This window comes from Gymnoscopelus microlampas, assembly GCF_963454915.1.
Source record: "Gymnoscopelus microlampas genome assembly, chromosome: 2".
In the NCBI taxonomy this organism is placed as follows: domain Eukaryota; kingdom Metazoa; phylum Chordata; class Actinopteri; order Myctophiformes; family Myctophidae; genus Gymnoscopelus; species Gymnoscopelus microlampas.
In genome coordinates, this window is record NC_139939.1 from 19,138,936 (window position 1) to 19,158,950 (window position 20,015).

General features: G+C 41.2%; 1 protein-coding gene across 12 annotated transcripts in view; it reads right to left on the reverse strand.

The window, feature by feature from the left end:
- Nucleotides 1-20,015, reverse strand: part of pnpla6 (patatin-like phospholipase domain containing 6) — a 51,250-nt gene that overhangs the window by 18,390 nt on the left and 12,845 nt on the right. For 4 of the 12 annotated variants that reach the window (XM_084080290.1, XM_084080291.1, XM_084080298.1 and 1 more), the window contains exons 7-24: nt 19,801-19,941; nt 18,217-18,376; nt 16,492-16,572; nt 15,358-15,486; nt 14,869-14,949; nt 13,765-13,900; nt 13,503-13,577; nt 13,080-13,180; nt 11,956-12,135; nt 9,944-10,021; nt 9,263-9,468; nt 8,119-8,250; nt 7,097-7,220; nt 4,057-4,170; nt 3,696-3,765; nt 2,897-3,046; nt 1,551-1,614; nt 679-847 (exon numbers count right to left, since the gene is read on the reverse strand). In XM_084080290.1, the coding sequence (XP_083936416.1) occupies nt 679-847; nt 1,551-1,614; nt 2,897-3,046; nt 3,696-3,765; nt 4,057-4,170; nt 7,097-7,220; nt 8,119-8,250; nt 9,263-9,468; nt 9,944-10,021; nt 11,956-12,135; nt 13,080-13,180; nt 13,503-13,577; nt 13,765-13,900; nt 14,869-14,949; nt 15,358-15,486; nt 16,492-16,572; nt 18,217-18,376; nt 19,801-19,941 (2,191 nt within the window). Of the gene's footprint in view, nt 1-678; nt 848-1,550; nt 1,615-2,896; nt 3,050-3,695; nt 3,766-4,056; nt 4,171-7,096; nt 7,221-8,118; nt 8,251-9,262; nt 9,469-9,943; nt 10,022-11,955; nt 12,136-13,079; nt 13,181-13,502; nt 13,584-13,764; nt 13,901-14,868; nt 14,950-15,357; nt 15,487-16,491; nt 16,573-18,216; nt 18,377-19,800; nt 19,942-20,015 lie in introns of all 12 variants that reach the window. The other 8 variants (XM_084080295.1, XM_084080289.1, XM_084080293.1 and 5 more) reach the window with 4 other exon arrangements.

The following is a 20,015-nucleotide window of genomic DNA, read 5'->3' on the forward strand; positions in this document are numbered from 1 at the left end:
AGTTTTTGACTCATTTTGTGTTTGTTTTCATTTTTGAAGATGGTCAGTATTAAGTCTTTTTAACCACTTAAGCTGCACTTTGTAATTTGTCGAAAGACGATGTCGCGTGGTGCAAATAGCTGATCGACAAGCTCACAATGTGTTGCATTGCAATACGTGGTGAGCTATTTCCAAGATTGAAGATTTTTCGCCTATAATGACGCAAAAAAGGTTAGTGGTTAACGGTGCAATAGACCACATTCAACCACTTACAACACCTATGTTACATGAGGTTCATTATTTCCCAGATTTGTGTCTATAAGGCAGCAATAATATCATGTAAGTAATGCTATGGAGCCTCCCTCCACTCATTTATTTAGGGAAAGAAATGAAAACAGAACAAGCACACATGAGTTTGGTTGGCCTATAAAATTATTGAAATGATTATTTCACAATCATAGTTTTCTTTGGGAAAAGTGATACTTATATTACACCTTTTTTTTATAGCTCTGGGGATGTGTTATTCAATTATTTTAACCTCTGGCACACAATGTGTTAAGTACTGTACTTAAGTAAATGTACTTAGTTACTTTCCACCACTGGATGGAAGTAGCCTGTGAAACAAATGTGACGCAAGCGCCTTCCATCTGGCGGAGTCAGGTTAACCCCGTCACCACCTCTCTAGAAATGGCCCCTCACCTGTCCCAGGGCAGGCTCCTGGTCCCCCAGGCCCACAATCAGGATACAATCCGCCTGTCTGATGCAGCGCTGGGTCCAGGGCGTCATGGTGTTGTCTGTCTGGTAGAGGACGATCCTGTTGATGTCCTCCTGCTGGGCCAGCCAGCCAGACAGCCGGTATTCATGGATACTACCGGATGATGGAGAGACGGACGAGGGAGAGTGAATAATTCAAAAGATGGGATCGGTGATGAAATACATAGAAACACAGACAGTGATGAGGGCAGTGGTGTAAAGTAACTAAGTACATTTACTCAAGTACTGTACTTAAGTACAATTTTGAGGTACTTTTACTTTCCTGGACTATTTCCAATTGTCTATACTTTTACTTCTACCCCACTACATCTCAGAGGCAAATATTGTACTTTTACTCCAGTACAATTATTTGAAAACTTTAGTTACTACGTAGTTACTTTTCAGATATAAATGATTACATTATAAAACATACATTAACCACTTTAGCCCTATTTTATACCTAGGCTATTTGAAAATAGCCGATATACAACCTCACAACTGTCGCGTTGTGAGCTTGTAGATCTGCTATTTTCAAACATTTTAGTACTTTTACTTTTGGTACTTGAAGCACATTTTGATACCAATACTTTGTACTTTTACTCAAGTCAATTTTGAATTCCGGACTTTTACTTGTAAAAGAGTACTTCTACATTGCAGTATTGATACTTTTACTTAAGTAAAAAATTTGAGTACTTTTTCCACCACTGGATGAGGGTAACTACTGGAGAAAGGTTGCATCATATGAAGGGGTTTAAGGAAGCCTGTTGGCCGTGGTTTGACAGGGCTGAGTGTGTGTTGGCTTATGTCGTCTGACTGACCTGTCCAACGCTGACGCACCCAGTCGCTCTCTGATTATTTCACTCGTTAGCAGCAACGTTGGCCCTGAAGTTTGAACAGACAAAGAAACATCAATCACCGGGCAAAACAAATAAAAACATTATATTACATCGGAACTTAGAAGTATGCGTGACCTTTCTAGGACTTTGTAATGCAGTAGACAACAGTACCAATTATTTTACTACAAACAGGGGGCGGCAGTTGCTCATCATCAACTAGAGCAATGGTTTTCAACCCTTTTCATATCAAGTTCCATTATTTATTCGGCATTTGAGCCACGGCGCACCGTTTGATGAGATTTAGCCTCTCAGACCCAAGACTTAGAATATTTTGTTATCGTTGGATAAGAATTTTGTCCACAATTCCATGCTGTGTTGATGTTGGTACCATAGGAGAGATAACAGGCAAACGATGATCAAAATAACAATTCTCATCACTACCTTAATGAATCACCCGTTTCAGCTTGAACCGTTATCCTTTTAAATCAATTAAAGTGACGTTGTGTGATGATTAAAACGTGTGTGCTTTCTAGTCTGTGACTGTGTTTATAGCGAGGCAGCTGATTTTTCCTCCGTCGTATGACGGTGGCGCGTGCCACAACGCGGTGCATCAGCGATGCATTGTGGACTTGGTAGATCGTATGGCGACACCGCCATACGATGAAGTAAAGCCTTTAGGGGAGACTTGGAACCCTCCTGCCTCTCAGACTGACGGCTCTGTGATCTCGTGAGACCAACTGCCGTTTAAGGTTACATCATTTTTTTATTTCATTTTAATTCTAACCTTAATTTTTATAGTTGAACATTCTTTTATTTTTTATATTCAAAGGAATATTCGAATATGGAATATTCGTTGACAGTGCCTTGCATGGTTTCCTCCGCCGTTGGTGTGTGGTGTTGTGTGTGTGAATGTGTGTGTGTGAATGTGTGTGTGAATGTAATGCACCTTGTAAAGTTCTTTGGATAAAAGGTGCTGTAAATAAATGCACCATTTACCGTTTTAATACTGGGAGGCAGTGTTGCCAGATTCTGTGAGAGAAACAAGCAACCAGGTCTAGGAAAACCAGCCCAAAAGAAGCGACTATGGGCCACATGAGCACTTTAACATATACATCAGCTATTTGAATATAGCAGATCTACAAGCTCACAACGCTAGCGATGCGACGCGTTGTGAGCTTGTAGATCGGCTATTTTCAAATAAAATCTTGCGGGGAAAATATAATAAGCAGATCTGGCAACCATGCTGGGAGGGCTTCTAGACATACAGTAAGCAAGCAAACACATTGTCCTGCTGCTGCTGGGTGTGATTGCTAGTCAAACAGACTTACCAATGGCACTGAGGGCATGGCTGAGCTCCAGATTGAAAGCGTTGATAGGCACGTCATCACAGACAGGCAGGACAGCCACGGTGGACAGGTTACTGGCAGGGTTGGTGACATCGGGGCTGGTTGTCACAGTGGACAGACCCAGGGTGGAAGCTGGACGACAGGAGATGGGGTGTGTGTGAATGTACATGCGTCAACAGAGAAAGAGGTGTGTATGTGGGTCTTAGCGTGATCTCCCTAATAAGTTAAAATACCACAAATTAATTAAGTTCAAATACCACTATTTAATTAAGTTTAAATACCACTATTTAGATATTAGAACTACATTTTAGCGGCAGGTGGGATAAGATGGTGGCGGTTACGTTAACATTTATCGGCAGTGCAATTGATGGGTTCAGAGAGCAGAGTCAGTACAACTGAGCTGGGGCTAATGAAAAAGGACAACCCACTACAAGAACTCTAGCATTTATTGCGTACTGGTGAGCTTTGTGTACTGTGTCCTATAGAGTTGCAGTCCTATCCATAGCTCTCCAAATAGAAGGGGAAGGGGCAGGCGTAATATTTTTTTGCTGATTGCATACAGCTGTCACTAATCAAACTTGTATGTTGTCAGCAGAATATTGCTGACACACCTGCATCACATCAGGAACATTAGCACCCGCATGGAATTCAGTGAAAACACTGCACTGGGTAGTTATTGGCATAGTGCACTAGTTTACCGGCAAAAGGTCATGATTATATAGTACTAGTGAGTGAAGGAGGGTGGAAGGTTTGAGCTACAATCATGACAAAACCATCTCACATGACACACGGCCCTGTTGCAGGTTCCCCAGGATCTTCTGGCCCAGCAAGTGGATCAACCTCGTCACCACCTGAAGAAGAACGAGATCAGCATCATTCAAACTCTAGCGCCTCAACACTGAGCACAAAAATAATCTAGAACCAATGGTCTCCCACGGTGGTTCCCAAACGTTTTAGCTCGAGACCCAAAAGAGAAATTAGATGTTTGCCCGGGACCCAAACTAGTGAAAATAGCTCACAACGCGTCGCTTGTCGTAAAAATTGGTCCCCAACCCAAACATGGGACCCACTGTTTGGGAAACAGTGGTCTACCACATAATATGTCTGGTTAGGTCTTTCCTAAACAAGGTGAAAGTACTGACCTGGGGGTATCGTCTCTTGATGTTGTTGAGCGTTCCCTCGGGCAGTTTGACCAGCTCTGTGTCTCTGACTGCGTGGACAGTCGTGGCTCTTGGTTGTCTGGCCAAGGCTTCCACCTAAAGACACCAATAGATACACCAGAAACTCAATATGGCTGACCTAAATGCATCAAAGCGCTTGTTTGTTGCAATGATCAATATTAAAATGCTTTGAGTGCTATTCTTTTCTTATTAGGAGGACTATTACACCCCCAGAAATAGCCCAAGACATAATCAATAGTTATTCATTATGCATCAACATGAATCAGTTCTCCTCAGACAAAGGCCACTTTCAGGAAAACGAGGCAGCGCTCAGCCAGGCATTATGACAAAAACTAGCTTACAGCTATAGCAGCATTTGATTGAATAAGGCTTTAATTTATTTAGGACACACGCACACGCTCACACACACACGCTCACACACACACACACACACACACACACACACACACACACACACACACACACACACACACACACACACACACACACACGACTGTAAACAGGACAGAGTGCTGTAAAAACTCTTCCTGTCCCAAACTAATACTTTGATTTGATTTTATTAGACGTTATACAGGAGAAAAACACATGTTACATCATGTTCATCGTAGAAACGTCAAGGATACAGACACAGAAAAGTCTTGCGACTTATTTTCATTGTGGTCCTTGGTCTGAGACAAACAACACTGCAACAAAATACATACAGGTAGACAGTACAATAATAAATAAAACAATCAATAGCTACACTACCTACAGCATAAATACATATCATCGCATTGCTAACATTCGGCAACGTTTTCTAATAGCCATGCTTTGACCCTTATCTTAAAAAGGAGATGGCTGCTGGTGCTCTTTATAGTCAGGGGTAGCGAGTTCCAGTTAACTGCTCCTCCAAATCTAAATGAGCGTTTTCCCATTTCAGTGGTGAACGTGGGCATGGTCAGGTCTGCTATGCTGGCTCTGGTTAGGTGGGAATGGGCTTCGCTACGCTTCTGAAAAAGATTACATAGGTACACAGGGGCCAAATAAAGAGAGCCAAATAAAATATATTCAGTTTTGGCCATATGAAGGGATAATTTATTGTCTGAAAGCCATGTCTTAATACTATTGAATTCCTTGACAAGGGTGCCATTCAACTTATCCACATCCTCATCTGAGGCCAGGATGGCTGAATCATCCGCGTACAAGAACAAATGAACAGAACAGGCAGCTTGGAGGTCATTTATGAAAATTAGAAACAACAGGGGGCCCAAAACACTCCCTTGCGGGACGCCGCAGGTCACAGCCAGACAGATGGCCTTGAAAGTCTGTGATTTGATCCCTGTCTGAAAGATACGACATAAACCAATTTAAGCTAGAAGAGCTCAGGCCTAACAGTACGTTTTAACAGCGGGCGACTCTCGGGCGATCGCCGGGCGACATCGTCCAAAAGATAAAGAAAATACATCTTTCATCGCCCCCCCGCTCACTTCGCCCTATCGCCAGTAGTTGCCGGCTCTCATAGACATATAACGCAGTTCCGGAAAATACTATCCTGATCGCCCGCTGTTAAAACGCACCGTTAGGCTCAAAGAAAAAAAATACAGTATGGCTTGTCTGCTACCAATCAATCTGGGAACCCATCGCCAAATAAAAAAGGAAAAAACGCACCCTCTGCTGTTTTTTACTCCTTCACTTACTGTAGCTCTGGGGGGGCTAAATGGAGCACCCGTGCGCAGGGAAACCGGGGTTTTGGTTTGCCTTCAGCCTTTCACTTCCGGTGGTGCGACTATGTTTTCATTCCCACTAACAATATTTCTACACGGAACACTAACACCACTTCTCCCAGAGAACATGGATCGTTTTGGTTATAAGCCCACTTGTTTCTATGATGAAAGAACAAGTTAAAATGTGAATATCTTTCCGCGGTTTTGTCTGCTCCGAGGACGCTATTGTTAAATGAGTTTCGGTAGGTTTCTAGTGGGGAAGGATCGGCACACACGTAAATCCCGCCCACTACATTTGATTGGGTAAAGCGCGGCCTGCTTCCTGATCTGAAGGCACGCCCACTTGTAGGCCAGTGCGTACGCGATATGACGAACCCCCCGACAGATTCAAGCGGAGAGCAGAATCTGTTCTTGAGAGATTAGCTACCAATAACCAACTAAAGAGTACATCCGGGCTGGCTCCAGCCTCACTGCAAGGCGAGCATTATTTAATATTAAACTGAACATTGCCCAAATGTGTTTGCGAGGTTAATAAGATTATTAGGCAATAAAACTGACCAGGCTTGTTCTACAGACAGATAAGCCTGGATGTGTCGAGGTTTCACATTCTGATTCAAGCGTACGGTCTGTCATTCAAAAGTATTTTTTTAAAAAGATCTAACCCCGTTTTCACATAGCCAAAGTTGTTGCACCATGCCCCCTGGCATGTTTCAGAACATGTAGCATTTCTGCCTTGTTAGTTAAGCCATATTATTCTCTGTATTGAATTCATGTTGAATTCGTGTTGATGAAGTTTATTCAGTCTGACCAGAACTGAGAAGGGTGGTTAACATGTAGCATCCTCCTTAACATGTAGCATCCTCAATATGATGACTAATCTGGGTTGGATGAGACTCCTCAATACTGTATTGCTACATACTGGGCTGGATGTGACTCCTGAATATGACTACACAGTGGGCTGGATGTGACTCTTCAATATTGATTGATTGATTGAATACATTATTAACAGTTTGCAAATAGTACAGTGGTACGATTATACAAATGACGCTAAAAGGATAACACAAAAACTTGTTCCCATTGTGGTCCTGTGTATTCAATTCATCAAGATATATGACTGACTACACATGGGCTGGATGTGATTCCTCAATATGATTCATATACAGCAGATAGTCACCTGCTGAGCCACTAGGAGGCCTCATGAACGCACCTTTGTATCGTAAACCTTGACAGCAGTACGTTTCATTGGACCACACCACACCTTCTCAAACACATAAAAAAAAGGCAGAGCAGTGACTCACCACGCCAATGAGGTCTCCTCTACCGTACTCCCCCACCAGCTCCTTCTTGCCGTTGGCTTTGCGGATAACCGAACGCAGACGGCCATTCAGAACAATGTAGGTGCAGTCTGACTGGTCGTCCTGCCTAAATGTGGTGGAGGAAGGAGCAAGTGGTTATATAGGTTGTTGGAACTCTTATGGATGACATACATTATGTATGCTTTCCTGTAATCAGGAGTTGATATTTAAGACCTTAAACCCAATACAGTAGACTGGGGTCCCCCCAGGGCTCTGTATTAGGTCCGCTCCTTCTTTCCGCATCTCTTAAATATAGGCGATCTACAAGCTCACAGTACATCTGCTGTTCATCTACATATGCAATAAATGAGTAATAAATACAATAGTAAAATGACAACAAACAAAAAAAGTGAACTAACTACAGTATGTTTCCATGTTTCAACAGCATGTAGAGCAGTGGTTCTCAAAGTGGGGTCCGGGGACCCCTAGGAGTCCTTGAGGGGATTCCAGGGGGTCCCCAGCTAAATTAGTTAATATGGCATCAAACTCAGTTTAACCACTTTAACCCTAAATACTGTACATCAGCTATTTTTTTCTTTTTCTTGACACATTGTGAAAAACAATTTGTATACTATATACATATTCTAAGTTACAATTTGTAACTTAGAATATTTCGTCATTTGATAAGATTTTGTCCACAATCAACAGTATTGACGTTGGTACCATAGGAGAGATAACAGGCAAACGATCAAAAATAACAATTCTTCTACATTCTCTAATTGTGTAGACTTCTTCGTAAATTAAGGTAATGCAGATGTTTAACAATCATTTAACTCTTGAGAGCGTAAAATGAAACGGGTCCATTTGGTTTCATTTCACGCTCTCATGAGTTAAAAAGATCTATAAGGTTCCATTTGGTTACCAACTCTCCATCATTTGGCTGGGGACCACCTGGAACACCCCTCAAGGAACACCGGCGGTCCCCGGACCACTGGTTAAGAAGCACTGATGTAAGCCTACTGCACCTGTAGAGGGCTCTGCCGGCCTCCACGGCCATCCAGTCGATGGCGAAGTCCATCTGCCTGACGAACGGAGACATGCGGACGGCCACGGTGTGAGCGGCACTCAGCACCACGTTGGGCTGCTCCCTCATGATCCTGCAGGGGGCAGCAGAGGTACAATAATAAATGGCATGTTTGTGAGTCACGTTTGGCCGTTATTATGTCAGACGTCCAAAGTCTGACCCCGGGGCCCGATCCCGGCACGAGGGGCAGATTTTATATGGCCCACGGCTTTCTTCCTCATATGTATTATATATGGCCTGTGTAATGCAGGGCATGAATGTGAAAAAAAGGTTGAAAAAAAGACTTAAATTGTTGAATTGTTTTTGTTTTGTTCACAGCACATTTCTGGCTTACATTTGGCTATACTGCCAACAAAAGACTGTTGATGAATAACATTGTTGTGATGTGATGCTTTTGTATGAGACTCTGTTATGGTCCAACGGTACAGTAGGACAGGAGATGCAACACACACACACACGAAGTACAGGGAATCATACAAGAGACAAAATTCAGGACAAATGAGTAGTTGAGTTAAAAATCCAATCATAATCAGATATTATTTCTTTTTCTTGGCTTTTTGCCTATATTGATAGGACAGTAGGACAGTAGGCTGACAGGAAAATGGGGAGAGATGGGGAGTGACATGCATCAAAGGCTGTCGGGAATACCAGCCTTAGGTTACGCCAACCATCCGTCACCATCAGATGTTATTTCTAATGGGATAGTGGGATAACTAATGACTTCTGGTGTTTAAATGATGTGTACGGCTCGCTCTGATCCTTCAACTTGGATTTAGTTCCGGATGCTTAGATCAGTGGTCCGGGGAACCCCAGGGGTCCTTGAAGGGTCCTTCAGGGGGTTCCAGGGGGGAATATTTTACACACTTTAACACTTAAACCTATTACATTTTTTGGCTATTCAAAAATAGCAGATCTACAAGCACACAATGTGACACGTTGTGAGCTTGTACATCTGCCATTTTGGAAACATTTTGGAAAAAAAATCCCTTATGCGGGTCCCACTCCCTGGTTCAAATTAGTGGGTCCATGACATGAAAATGTTTGAGAAGCAGTGGCTTAGATCACTCTGGAAACGGGCGACTCACTCGTAGAAGTCAGACTTGGAGATCTTGAGGTAGGAGCAGTCGCGGTTGGCCTTGATGGTGAAAATGAGGGGCTCTCCGGTGAGCACCGCCAGCTGACCCACCATCTCCCCCGGCTGGGTGACAAACAGACAGACCGCGTCCTGTTTGCCAATCATCCGCTGGTAGACATGCAGACAGCCAGACAGGACAAAGTGCAGACTCACGTCCTTGGGGGAAGGAAGGGTGGGGAGACAAGGAAGACAAAACAGAGGTTAGAAAAACAAGTATAGAGGATAATTAGAGAGTCAATATTGCGTTATATATTTGTCATGTGCAATAATCACAATTTAATCAACTGATCGGATATAGAGGAATATGGGTTAATCAAATAAAGTTGATCCATATTATTTTCTTTTCTTCAGCGTTGTTTCATTGATGTATGAAAAATATTTATGGTATGTACATTAAAAAAACATGCTTCTCAATTATTCGATTAATCTGAAAAGTAATCAATAGAATAATCGCTAAGAATGTAATGGATAGTTGCAGTGCAGCCCTATATCCTATACCCAAGGATACATTGACAGGGATAGTCGAGATGGATATACAGTTTCTCTCCAGTCTCCTGAATGCCCAGTTCGGCACCACCATGTTAAAAACTCAATTCATATTTGAGTAGGGACTTGGTCTTGATCAAAGTACCTGGTCTCCCTGTCTGGCCAACACAGTTCCAGCTTTGGCATGGTGCAGAGTCACTCTCCCATTGAGCAAGGCAGGATCCTAGAGAAAAGTCACAACAAGGACAGGAAAGTCAGATGGAAAGTCAGACAATTTCAGAGAGGCAATGGTGCATGATGACAAAACACAGGACCTTGCAAAATTCAGCCAACATTTAACGACAGGCAGTTGTTGTAATCTAAAGTGATGTAAAAGCACCAGTTAAGCAACATGAACATAATGTTTTTCATCCTTGCATTTTATTTTTTCCAATCCAAATGCTCCATTGTCAAGTTTTGTCATTTGTTGTTTGGTTTTTAATGTATATGTTGTTTTCCCTGTTTCGTTTTGAGGTGACATGCTTTCGGACAAGTCCCTGGGGATTTATTTATATCTTATACTTATATTTTTCTTGAAAATCCTCAAAGAGTATTATAATTGGCAGACTTTCTGAAATCTTATTTTGAAACTGCAAACGCTCTTATCCAATGTGTTTGCACACATAAGAAACAGGAACTATATAAATAAGGATAAAAGAATAACAAGCGCCACATAAGACAATAGTTCATGTGACTTTTGAGCCATTTTACTAATCATTACAATGCATGACTGTTGTTTTCATTAGGCAAATAAATGTAATAGTTGGTCCGATACTGTGCCGATTGGTTTTCCTCACGCCATAAAACAGTTCAAGGGATTATAAATGAAATTTTCCCCATTCAAAAATAAACAGTGACCTCATTGGAACCCTTTCAGATTTTTTCAGCCAATGTGTCAGTACACAATACATGCCAGAAAAACACATTGAAGCTGTGAGGCATAGCAGGGCTCTATCAATATCGTGATACCATTTAAGGCAAATTTTATACTTTCAAAAAGTGTCAAACTATTGATAAGAGCCTATCTAGAAGCTCACAATGCTTATAGATCTGCCATTTTCACTATTTTGGAACGTTTTTTAAAGAAAATGTATATTATCACAATATCGATAAGAGGAATTTGCTCAAAAATATTGTGATATCTGATTTTGTCCAGATGGCCCAGCCTTACTGTGAAGTATGGTTTGTGTGGTGAGCTGTAAGCAGAGAGCTAGGGATTTGTTTTTTGTATCATTGAATTAATTCTCTCAGATTTTATGCTATGTTGATGAATTGAATACATACTGTAGGACCACAATGGAAACAAGTCCCCAGGACTTTTTAGCCTTAATGTCTGACTGTACCACATGCTGTTTACATTTTTGACAAAAAAAGTATTCAATCAATATCACTGAATGAATTCTCTCTCAAGATATTTTTGGGTCTTTTCTGCCTTTATTGGATAGTACAGTTTAGAATGACAGGAAACAGGGAGAGAGAGACGGGGAGTGACACTCAGCAAAGATCAGAGGGCTCGGGAATCGAAACTACGACTCGCTGTCAGGCTGCACTAGAGCCCATATGTGGTATGCGCCTTAACCGCTAGGCCATCGACACCCCTATTTTCACTATTTTAAAATGTTTTCAAAATTATAATAAAAAAGAAACAGTTTCGAACACACACGGTTTCCCCCACACAGCAAGGATATGTAAAGACTAAGTTATTTGAAATCAACTGGCCTTAAAGCTTTAATCCATAACTGTTGTGTCCTACGTGGGATTTGAACCCACGTCTCCCTCGTGAGACAACCAAACATCTACCACTCATACAAGAGGCAATCTCAGCTTGGCCAATGGAGATATTGCGCTTATGAGCTTCGGGCAGTACAACATGTCAACCAGTAGATAGTCTACGCAAGACCAGATTTCTCAATGGAAGAGTCGGGCGACCCCCTGCAAACACTGCAGATGTTTTAGTTATCCACTGCATTATTAGTGATATAATATTAACATACTCTACCATAGAGATTGGTTAAAATAATGTTTTTAGTTTGAGGTCCGAGAAAGAAGTTTTCTAATGTTCTGTGAGGTTTGATGTTCAAGTTGTTTGGCATGTCATCCTTCATCTTCCACACTAACCTCAATTCTCATGAGTTTGAGGATCTCTTTCTGGGCCTCTTCGAACAGAGCAGTGTTGGGACTGCTTGGTACGGGCCCAAAAATGCTGTCAACCAATGACTCTTCCTCGGGGTACAGGTAGACCCCTGATGGGACCTCATCCACCGTCACCCTCCTCTCCCGCTGGTCCTGGGATGTGGACTGCATGGAGACACAGGGAGGAAAGCCCACAAGGTTCATTAAAAAATATAAATTCCTGCAATTGTAAAAGGCGTTCTACCCATTCAGACACCTGAGGCCGATTTTAAAAACGCCTTCTAAATCCTGACCTACCGGTAAGTTTTCAGAACATCTTCAATTTTGTATTAAAAAAATGTAAAACAATTCCTGTTGCAATATACAAGGCAACATCTAAAATGACACAGATGCTTTCCCGGTTTTAAAGGTGTAACAACGTATAGGCTTTCCCGGTCTAAATGGGTTCAAATCACTGCTGATATGCCAAGTAAAACTCAAGATAGTAACGTTTGAGATGATGCAATCCATTGCACCATCTCCAGGCCGTTAAAGGGAAGTGATATTGTTGGGTAAAAGAAAAAGAGTTAGTCCAGTAACAGGGGTCTCACTGTCTCTCCAGCTCTTTTAGCAAACAGAAAATACATTTTCAGGTCAGCATACCAATTTCATCCAAACAGGAGAGAGAACCCCTCAAAGATCACCAGCTTCAGCGTTATGTTCCATTTTTTTTTTCCAATCACTTCCATGTTTATCCTGATTGGATGAAATTGGCATCCCGACCTGAGAGACCCCTGTTACTGAACACGCTATAACAATGATTACTATCAGCACTTATCACTTACAGCAGCTTTAATAAAGTAAAAAACAAGAAAGAAAAAAAAAGACAATCGTGCTCAAGTGTGAGAAAACAGGCTTACAAAGTGGGCCAGAGTACAATACAAAATACAAGAGACTGAAAGCTCCTTGTATGCAAAAAATGAAACGCGCATAACTCAATATCAGCACATATAGAGCAGGTGACAAACACCTAGATGGAGTTGCATACCTGCGTGTATTATATACGTATGTATATGTACGTTTGTTTACAGGTTACTGGGTTAATTGTGTGTTGCAGCCTGGGCACTGACCCGTGTGAATGTGGGTGGGGTGTTGCCATCCTCAGCAGAAACAGAAATACGGCCCCTCTCGTACGCCATGTCAAAGTCTGACTTTAAACCCTTCTGGATACCTGCATGGACCCAAACCACATGTACAGTATAGAACCTTTTTATCGAACCTCATCCAACACATGGATGTTTTATGGCAAAAACCTCACAATGCCAATCTTTCATGAGTTTCAAGTTTTTAGCTTGTAGTGAAAGTTTACATTTATTTAATGGGCATAATGGGCATGGGGCATTGTGTAATTTCAAAAGAATATACAGTACATGGTTTTAACATTGACAAAATATAAAAAAAGAGAAATACTCTGTAATTCAGGTACATATGTGATAATAAAAAAGCTAGTGGTGACTGGTGAGATTGAACTATGAGAGGAGAAAGACTCTGACCAGCGATGTCCACTGGCATTGAGATGGTCCTGCTAAGAGTTGGCACTGCTGTAGAGTCTTTGCCATGATCCCCGCCTGTACCTATAAACACAGGGTGCGGTGTTTAGCAAGCTAAGCACAAAAGTCAGGGATGCAGAAAAATTTGACGCTACTGTATGATGATTTTTGAACAAACAAAAAAACAATTTAATTGCTACACCGTCTGACTCTCAAGTCAGACGTTATTAAATAATCTACAATTTTCCCTTTTTCTTTTCCCGACCTGAGGGTTCTCCCTTTAGGGCGGCCTCTCTGTGCTCCTCCGGAACGGTCAAGCTGCCAAACCGCTTGCCGTGGCGAACAGGGCTGGTACGAGTTGGGTGGGGGGACATGGGCAACAGACGAAGGGGCTGCATCTCCTATACCGGGGGTGTACAAAAGTTGTCAGGGTCCCTGAAAAAAGGCCATTTGCGCAGCTATGTGTCTGTTTACACATGCACATTTATTGTCCATATTTTTTGGAATTTCATCTTAGAGGCGTTTTACCAGAGGAGTGCCTTGGATCTTTTTGCTTCGTTTAACTTATTCCCTACCAAACAGCACCTTCAACACTTATTTGGACTTCTGAGCGCTGTGTAGACCTTTTCTGATTTTCCAATGTAGTATTTATTTATTGATAATGATCTGACAATTAATTGTTTGACTGCTGATGAAAGCTGATGAATGTTTCTAATAAATAATTAGAAGCTAAAGAAATGCAGAAATGATTGGCAAATGGCTTAAGCATTTGTGCACTCAAAAAAAAAAAAAAAAAAAGCCCAAGGGATAAACTTTTTCTTTTCTTTTTGCAGTGCACTTAGGACAAACAAGCAACATGTTTTGACCAAAAATGAGGCCTTCTTCAGGCAAACAATTTTTTTGTAATGTTAAACCAAAGCCTTATAAAGCATCTAAAAATAACGTATATATTAAACAAATGCATGGAAGACACGGTACCGGTAACAGGTGTCATGTTTAAATGTGAACATTTAACTTGTATCTATTACTTGGGTCATGTATTTACATCATATTGCTATACACTAAACACAATTCCGTGATTAAGTTGATATCTGTCCCAACCCACGTCTGGGTTGTGACCACATCATTTGTGTGCTTGTGTGGTAGGATTGAGGGCATTTCATAAGTGATGAATGACTTAAGCCATAATAAAATCAGCATGTGGACTCTACTAACGAAGCAGCATTCCTGATAAATGAACAAACTGAACAGGCTTCAGATGTTGGCATGGAGCTATTTATTATATAGCATGTGTGTGTGGTAATGTCTGGTATTGTATGCGCATGTGTGTGTGTGTGTGTGTGTGTGTGTGTGTGTGTGTGTAACTCACATGAGTGAAGAGCTCATTGGTGAGCCCCAGATAGTTGTGCAAAGCCAGCACTGTAACTCTTTGGAGACGAACCATGATGATCTATCCACATAAACAACAGTAGAAATGTAGGAGTGCCACAGTTAATCCAACTAACCGATAAAATAATTGTCAAAAATACAGCAAATGGCTGATATACAAGTTCAAAACGTGTTGTGTCGCGAAGCGTTGTGAGCTTGTAGATCGGCTGTTTTCCTCGACACAGATATACGTCAAAATATAAAAGAGAATAAGTGGTTAATCAGACACATTTATAAGAACTTCTTGATTATTCAATTCATCAAAAAAAGTAATATATAGAATAATTGCATGAATATAATCGATTGTTGCAACCACAGAGGAATGCCAATCACTTTACATTGCAATCACAAAACAATAAAAGCAAGGTTAGCAAAACATTTGACCATCCTGAACCCTGATCAGCAGAGTCACACATTATGCACAACTAACCTGTACAACCCGAACCAGGCTCTCTGGGTACTTTTCAAATATGGAAAGGAAGGCTTCAACGGGCAGTCGTAGAACGGTGGACACCTCAGCTGCCCGTGCGGACACTGTCCTGTATGGCTTCTGGTGACCCTGGATGCATGGAACCAACAAAACACATGGCCTGTTATTACATAATCGACGGATCACAATTATTTTACATAATCACAATTATTTTGCATGTAGATCGGCTATTTTAGAAACATTTTTAAAATATAAAAGTTATTCAATGCATGACCAGTTTTGGCCATAGAACACATTATTTATTTTGATTATTGGTACCGGTCACTCTGTCAGGCAGAAACCTCTCATCTCCAATTCTCCATATTCTAACTTTTTGTGTTTTTTCGTAAATGAATGCCCTACTTGAGCTTGTAGAATTATTTTAGGACAATTAATGATCAACTATACTTTCATGATCGTGACAACCCTACTGCACTATAGTTTTATGGTCTTTTCTATTTTGTGTTGACCACATTTTCTCATATCCCCTCTTAGCTGCATTGGTAGGAGCTCCAACACTAGGCAACTGTGGGCGTTTACATAGGAAATGTGCATGTAGTCTGCTAAATATAGGGTAGGAAGGAATAGGAAAAGCTAAATGAATCAATTATTTTTTTAATTACTACATAAGAGGCACTTTGAAGTGTGATTTCTCATCCAGTTTATGCAAGTCATGCTCAACCGCAACGCACAACAAAGAATGGGTGAATAATAAGCTAGCATAGAAGGCTCAGCGAGTCACACAGGAAATCATTGATTAATTATAATTGCAGTCAGGGAGCAACCTTGTTTCTGCTTTTTCTACATTTTATGCTTTTTTTCCGTAAATGTATTCCCTTCTTCACCGTACGACAGTGTCACACAAAGGTAGTGAACATAGCCGATCTACAAGCTCACAACGTGTCACATTGCGACACTTTGTGAGCTGGTAGATCTGCTATTTCCCCCATTTCTTTGTGAACGTCGTTCACAAAAGAGCTTGTGACTAAATTAGAACCACGGGTCATCTTTTCCATGTTTGGATGGTGTTTCTGCCTGACAGCGATGATATGAGACAGGAGGGGGAATGTGGAGCAGGAAGTGGGCGGGGCTTACCGTAATGACATCTAGGATGCTGAGAAGGCTATGGACGCTATCTCCCGGGTAAACCTCTTTCACAACGCTGTCCTTGCCATCCTGCCGCGGAAATAGGATACATTAATGCAATAGCACTTACTTTTATTCCACTTCATCTACAATGCACTGACCTCCCATGAACTGTTTCTTCTGCTCTTTTCCCCATCAAACTTAACCCATTTAGACCGGGAACGCATTTTTAGATTTCTTTGGTCTAGTCAAAAATAGCAGATCTCATACGAGCTTGTAGATCTGCTATTTTTGGAAAAGAATCGTGAAAATGTGTGCAAATATTTGAATATATATATACATTTTTAACTAAAATCTTTGAATCTGGGGGGTCCCTGGAACAAAATATTTTGACATGGGGGTCCGCAGCCAAATACATGGCATTTGGGGTTCCTTGACAGAACCACTGATATTATAGCAACATAGGTTTTTTTCAAAAAACGGTTAGTATTTAGAAGACATTTGTAAAATCCCCAGAAGCAAAGATTTGAGTTAAACATGTTCACTTTAAAAAAATATATATATATATTCAAAAGATTTGCACACATTTTCACGATTTTTCAAAAATAGCAGATCTACAAGCTTATAGCGCGGCACTCAGTGCCACGCTATGAGCTTGTATATCTGCTATTTTTGAATAGCCAAAGAAATCTAAAAATTACAGAGATGCGTTCCCGGTCTTAATGGGTTAAATGGAAGGCTAAAGGATCATGGATTGACACCTAATCCTGGATTGACACACTTAAACAGACATACATGTATTTGTAAAAGATTACCTTGTTGACCTCGAAACTCTCTCAATATTTAATTGTAATGAAGAAGTTAACATTTGCTGATTGCTCCATATTCTTCTAAATCTTTCATGAGATTAACTATAGCCAAACACTAATAGGTGCTAATTAATGAATTGTTAAAAGCCTGTTTTTCCAGCTTACTGGTGGCTGACAGTTAAGTTCCTCATTAGAGTTTGTTTGCAAATTAGTAAATATATTAGTGTTTATTTGTCACTGTAATAGATAGAAGACAACACATCCACTTCAAAAGACAAGACATTATAGGTTTTAACACAGTAACTTCCTGGACATTTTCCATGGGAAGTTAAGCGTGTGAGTTTTGGAAATTGGGCCAAATTTCAATAGAAACATTGTGCTTAAAATATTGAACTTATATTCAGTGAAAGTACACATGAAAATCAATAAGCCTCACTGCATTAGTGCTCTAATGCAGTGCCAATGAGCCCACACTACTGCACTGCCTGAGCCAAAGGACCACATTTTCAGATAAGTGATTATATTAGGGTGACTATAAGTTGTATATTTCAGTAACAGTAACTAGCAAATAGATTATAGCTCAATATGTCTCCAAAGCTAAGCTAAATAAGTAGACATACGTGAGCATGAGAATAGTCAGTATAGGAAATTACACTAGCATTCTACAATTTTCATAATGTGAATAGTCGAGATTTGTCAATTTTAATAGATAGACACACAACCATAGAGTCTTGAGATTAATCTCAAATGATTCCTTGGGGTTCCAGCTTTCTGATAACTCCTGTATTTCAAATGTTATTCCAGTTCCCAAATATTCCCTTTAATTACCACGGGAAGTTTCCACCTTTGAATATTCCCTAAATTCTGTAACCATGTACAGACGCACACCCAAAACACAGACACACACACACACACGTCCCCATACCATTCCGGTAAGGCACAATTCTAGTTTTCCGTCCTGGACGACGTAGATGCTGCTGTCAGGCTGGCCCGGTCTGAAAACATACTCTCCTTGCTGGTACTGGACGAACACCATGTGTTTACACAGCTCCAGGAACAGAGGCTTCTCAAAGTGACCCAGTACACTGCAGCAAAGAGAGACAATACACATGAGAGTTTGGTATACAGTAGAATAAAACAGTGTGTGGTGGATACCCTATCTTTATTCAAGTGTTTTCCCTTTTTCTTTATCCTGCACCGTAGTGATCTGCGGGTCAGGTATTTTCATAATCAGCCCCGCCCACCCCGCACGGGAGCCCAACCTGCACCAACCCGTCCCACAAAAATGAATATAAATCAATGACCCAGCCCGTCCGGCAACCCGCAAAAAAAAAAAAAAAAACACAAGCAAGTGCATTCAATTGCTTTCCAGAGAGAGAGGGGGGCATAGGAAGGGAGAGAGAGAGAGCATGCGCGAGAGAGAGGTGTCTTTTGGTGGGGGGGTTTTCTTCCGTGGCTTTGCACGCCCGCGATAATTGCGGCGTAATCTATAACCCGTCCACCCGCCCCGTGGTTCAACCCGCATGTAACTGTATGTGACTTTATGACATACTTCTTCTGGTTGTTTGACCGGAGAATGTAAATATTGATGTGGACAGTAAGCAGGACTTATGTCTGTGATAGGCAACTTCCCTGACAAGCACTTTTCTGTGGTTTAAAGTCTGTGCAGTGTATGTATATTACCTCAACAGTCGACTATGTTTTGTGGTTTAGTTTGTCAACCATGAAAGCTAGCAAAAGCCATTTTGGCCGCATGGAGACCATATGAAACACACCCAGGTATGAAATGATAAAAGGTTCATCTATGGGTGCGGACATGTACGTACATAATCGTGAAATTATGCAACATCCCACCCACCCACGCACTCTGCTCTGGCCCTCAGGGTATGTCTGTCATCTGTCTTACCTAGTGGGTGCCACAGGGAGGCATAAATTAAATTGTTAACACTTAAGCCTGGTGATTCCATAGGCTTTATCATCCCGAATAATCAGTCTCTCTCCCCTTTTTGGTCTGGATTTTGGCATTTCCCAACACTGCACCATATCACATACTGTACCACTGACTTTCATAATCTTTTATTCTGATTATTTTAAATAAATTATGTTTTGCTGGCATTTTTCTGCAAATCTCCACTTTTTGTCTTGTGGTGTGGTGACATATGGGGCCTCGTTCATGGTGTAATTTTTCACCAATCTCCAATAATTGGGTTAAAGGTTCATATTTTACGTGCAGTTTTGTCTGAACTTGTACTTGGTTGTGTGTCTTCCATGATGTTGCCTTGTTTGACAAACGTGTTGATTGAATTAGAATAATCTCTAAATTACTTAAGCCATAATACCAGACTTGAGTTCAGGGAATAGTGCTCCTTGCCACAACAAGGCAAATCACGGGAGACACACAATCAAACTAAAATTAAGTACAAGTTCAGACAAAAATGAACAGGAAATATGAACACACAACTCGGCATTATCGTCAATTTATGAGGACAGAGTTCCAGTCTGAACGTACCGCACATTCTTCAACATGTACAGGACTTCGGAAGGGAGATGGGAGTTGGCCACGTCAAATTCTGTTAAATCCGCCTCAAGCACTGAAGGAGGTGGCTCCTTGGCTTGCAGTATGGGCACCTCCTTCTTAAAGCGCAGGAACCTGCACAGGAGAGAAAAATTATCAGGAAAGGTTGTGACCTTTTGACTGAAATGATAATTGCTCATAATTAAATG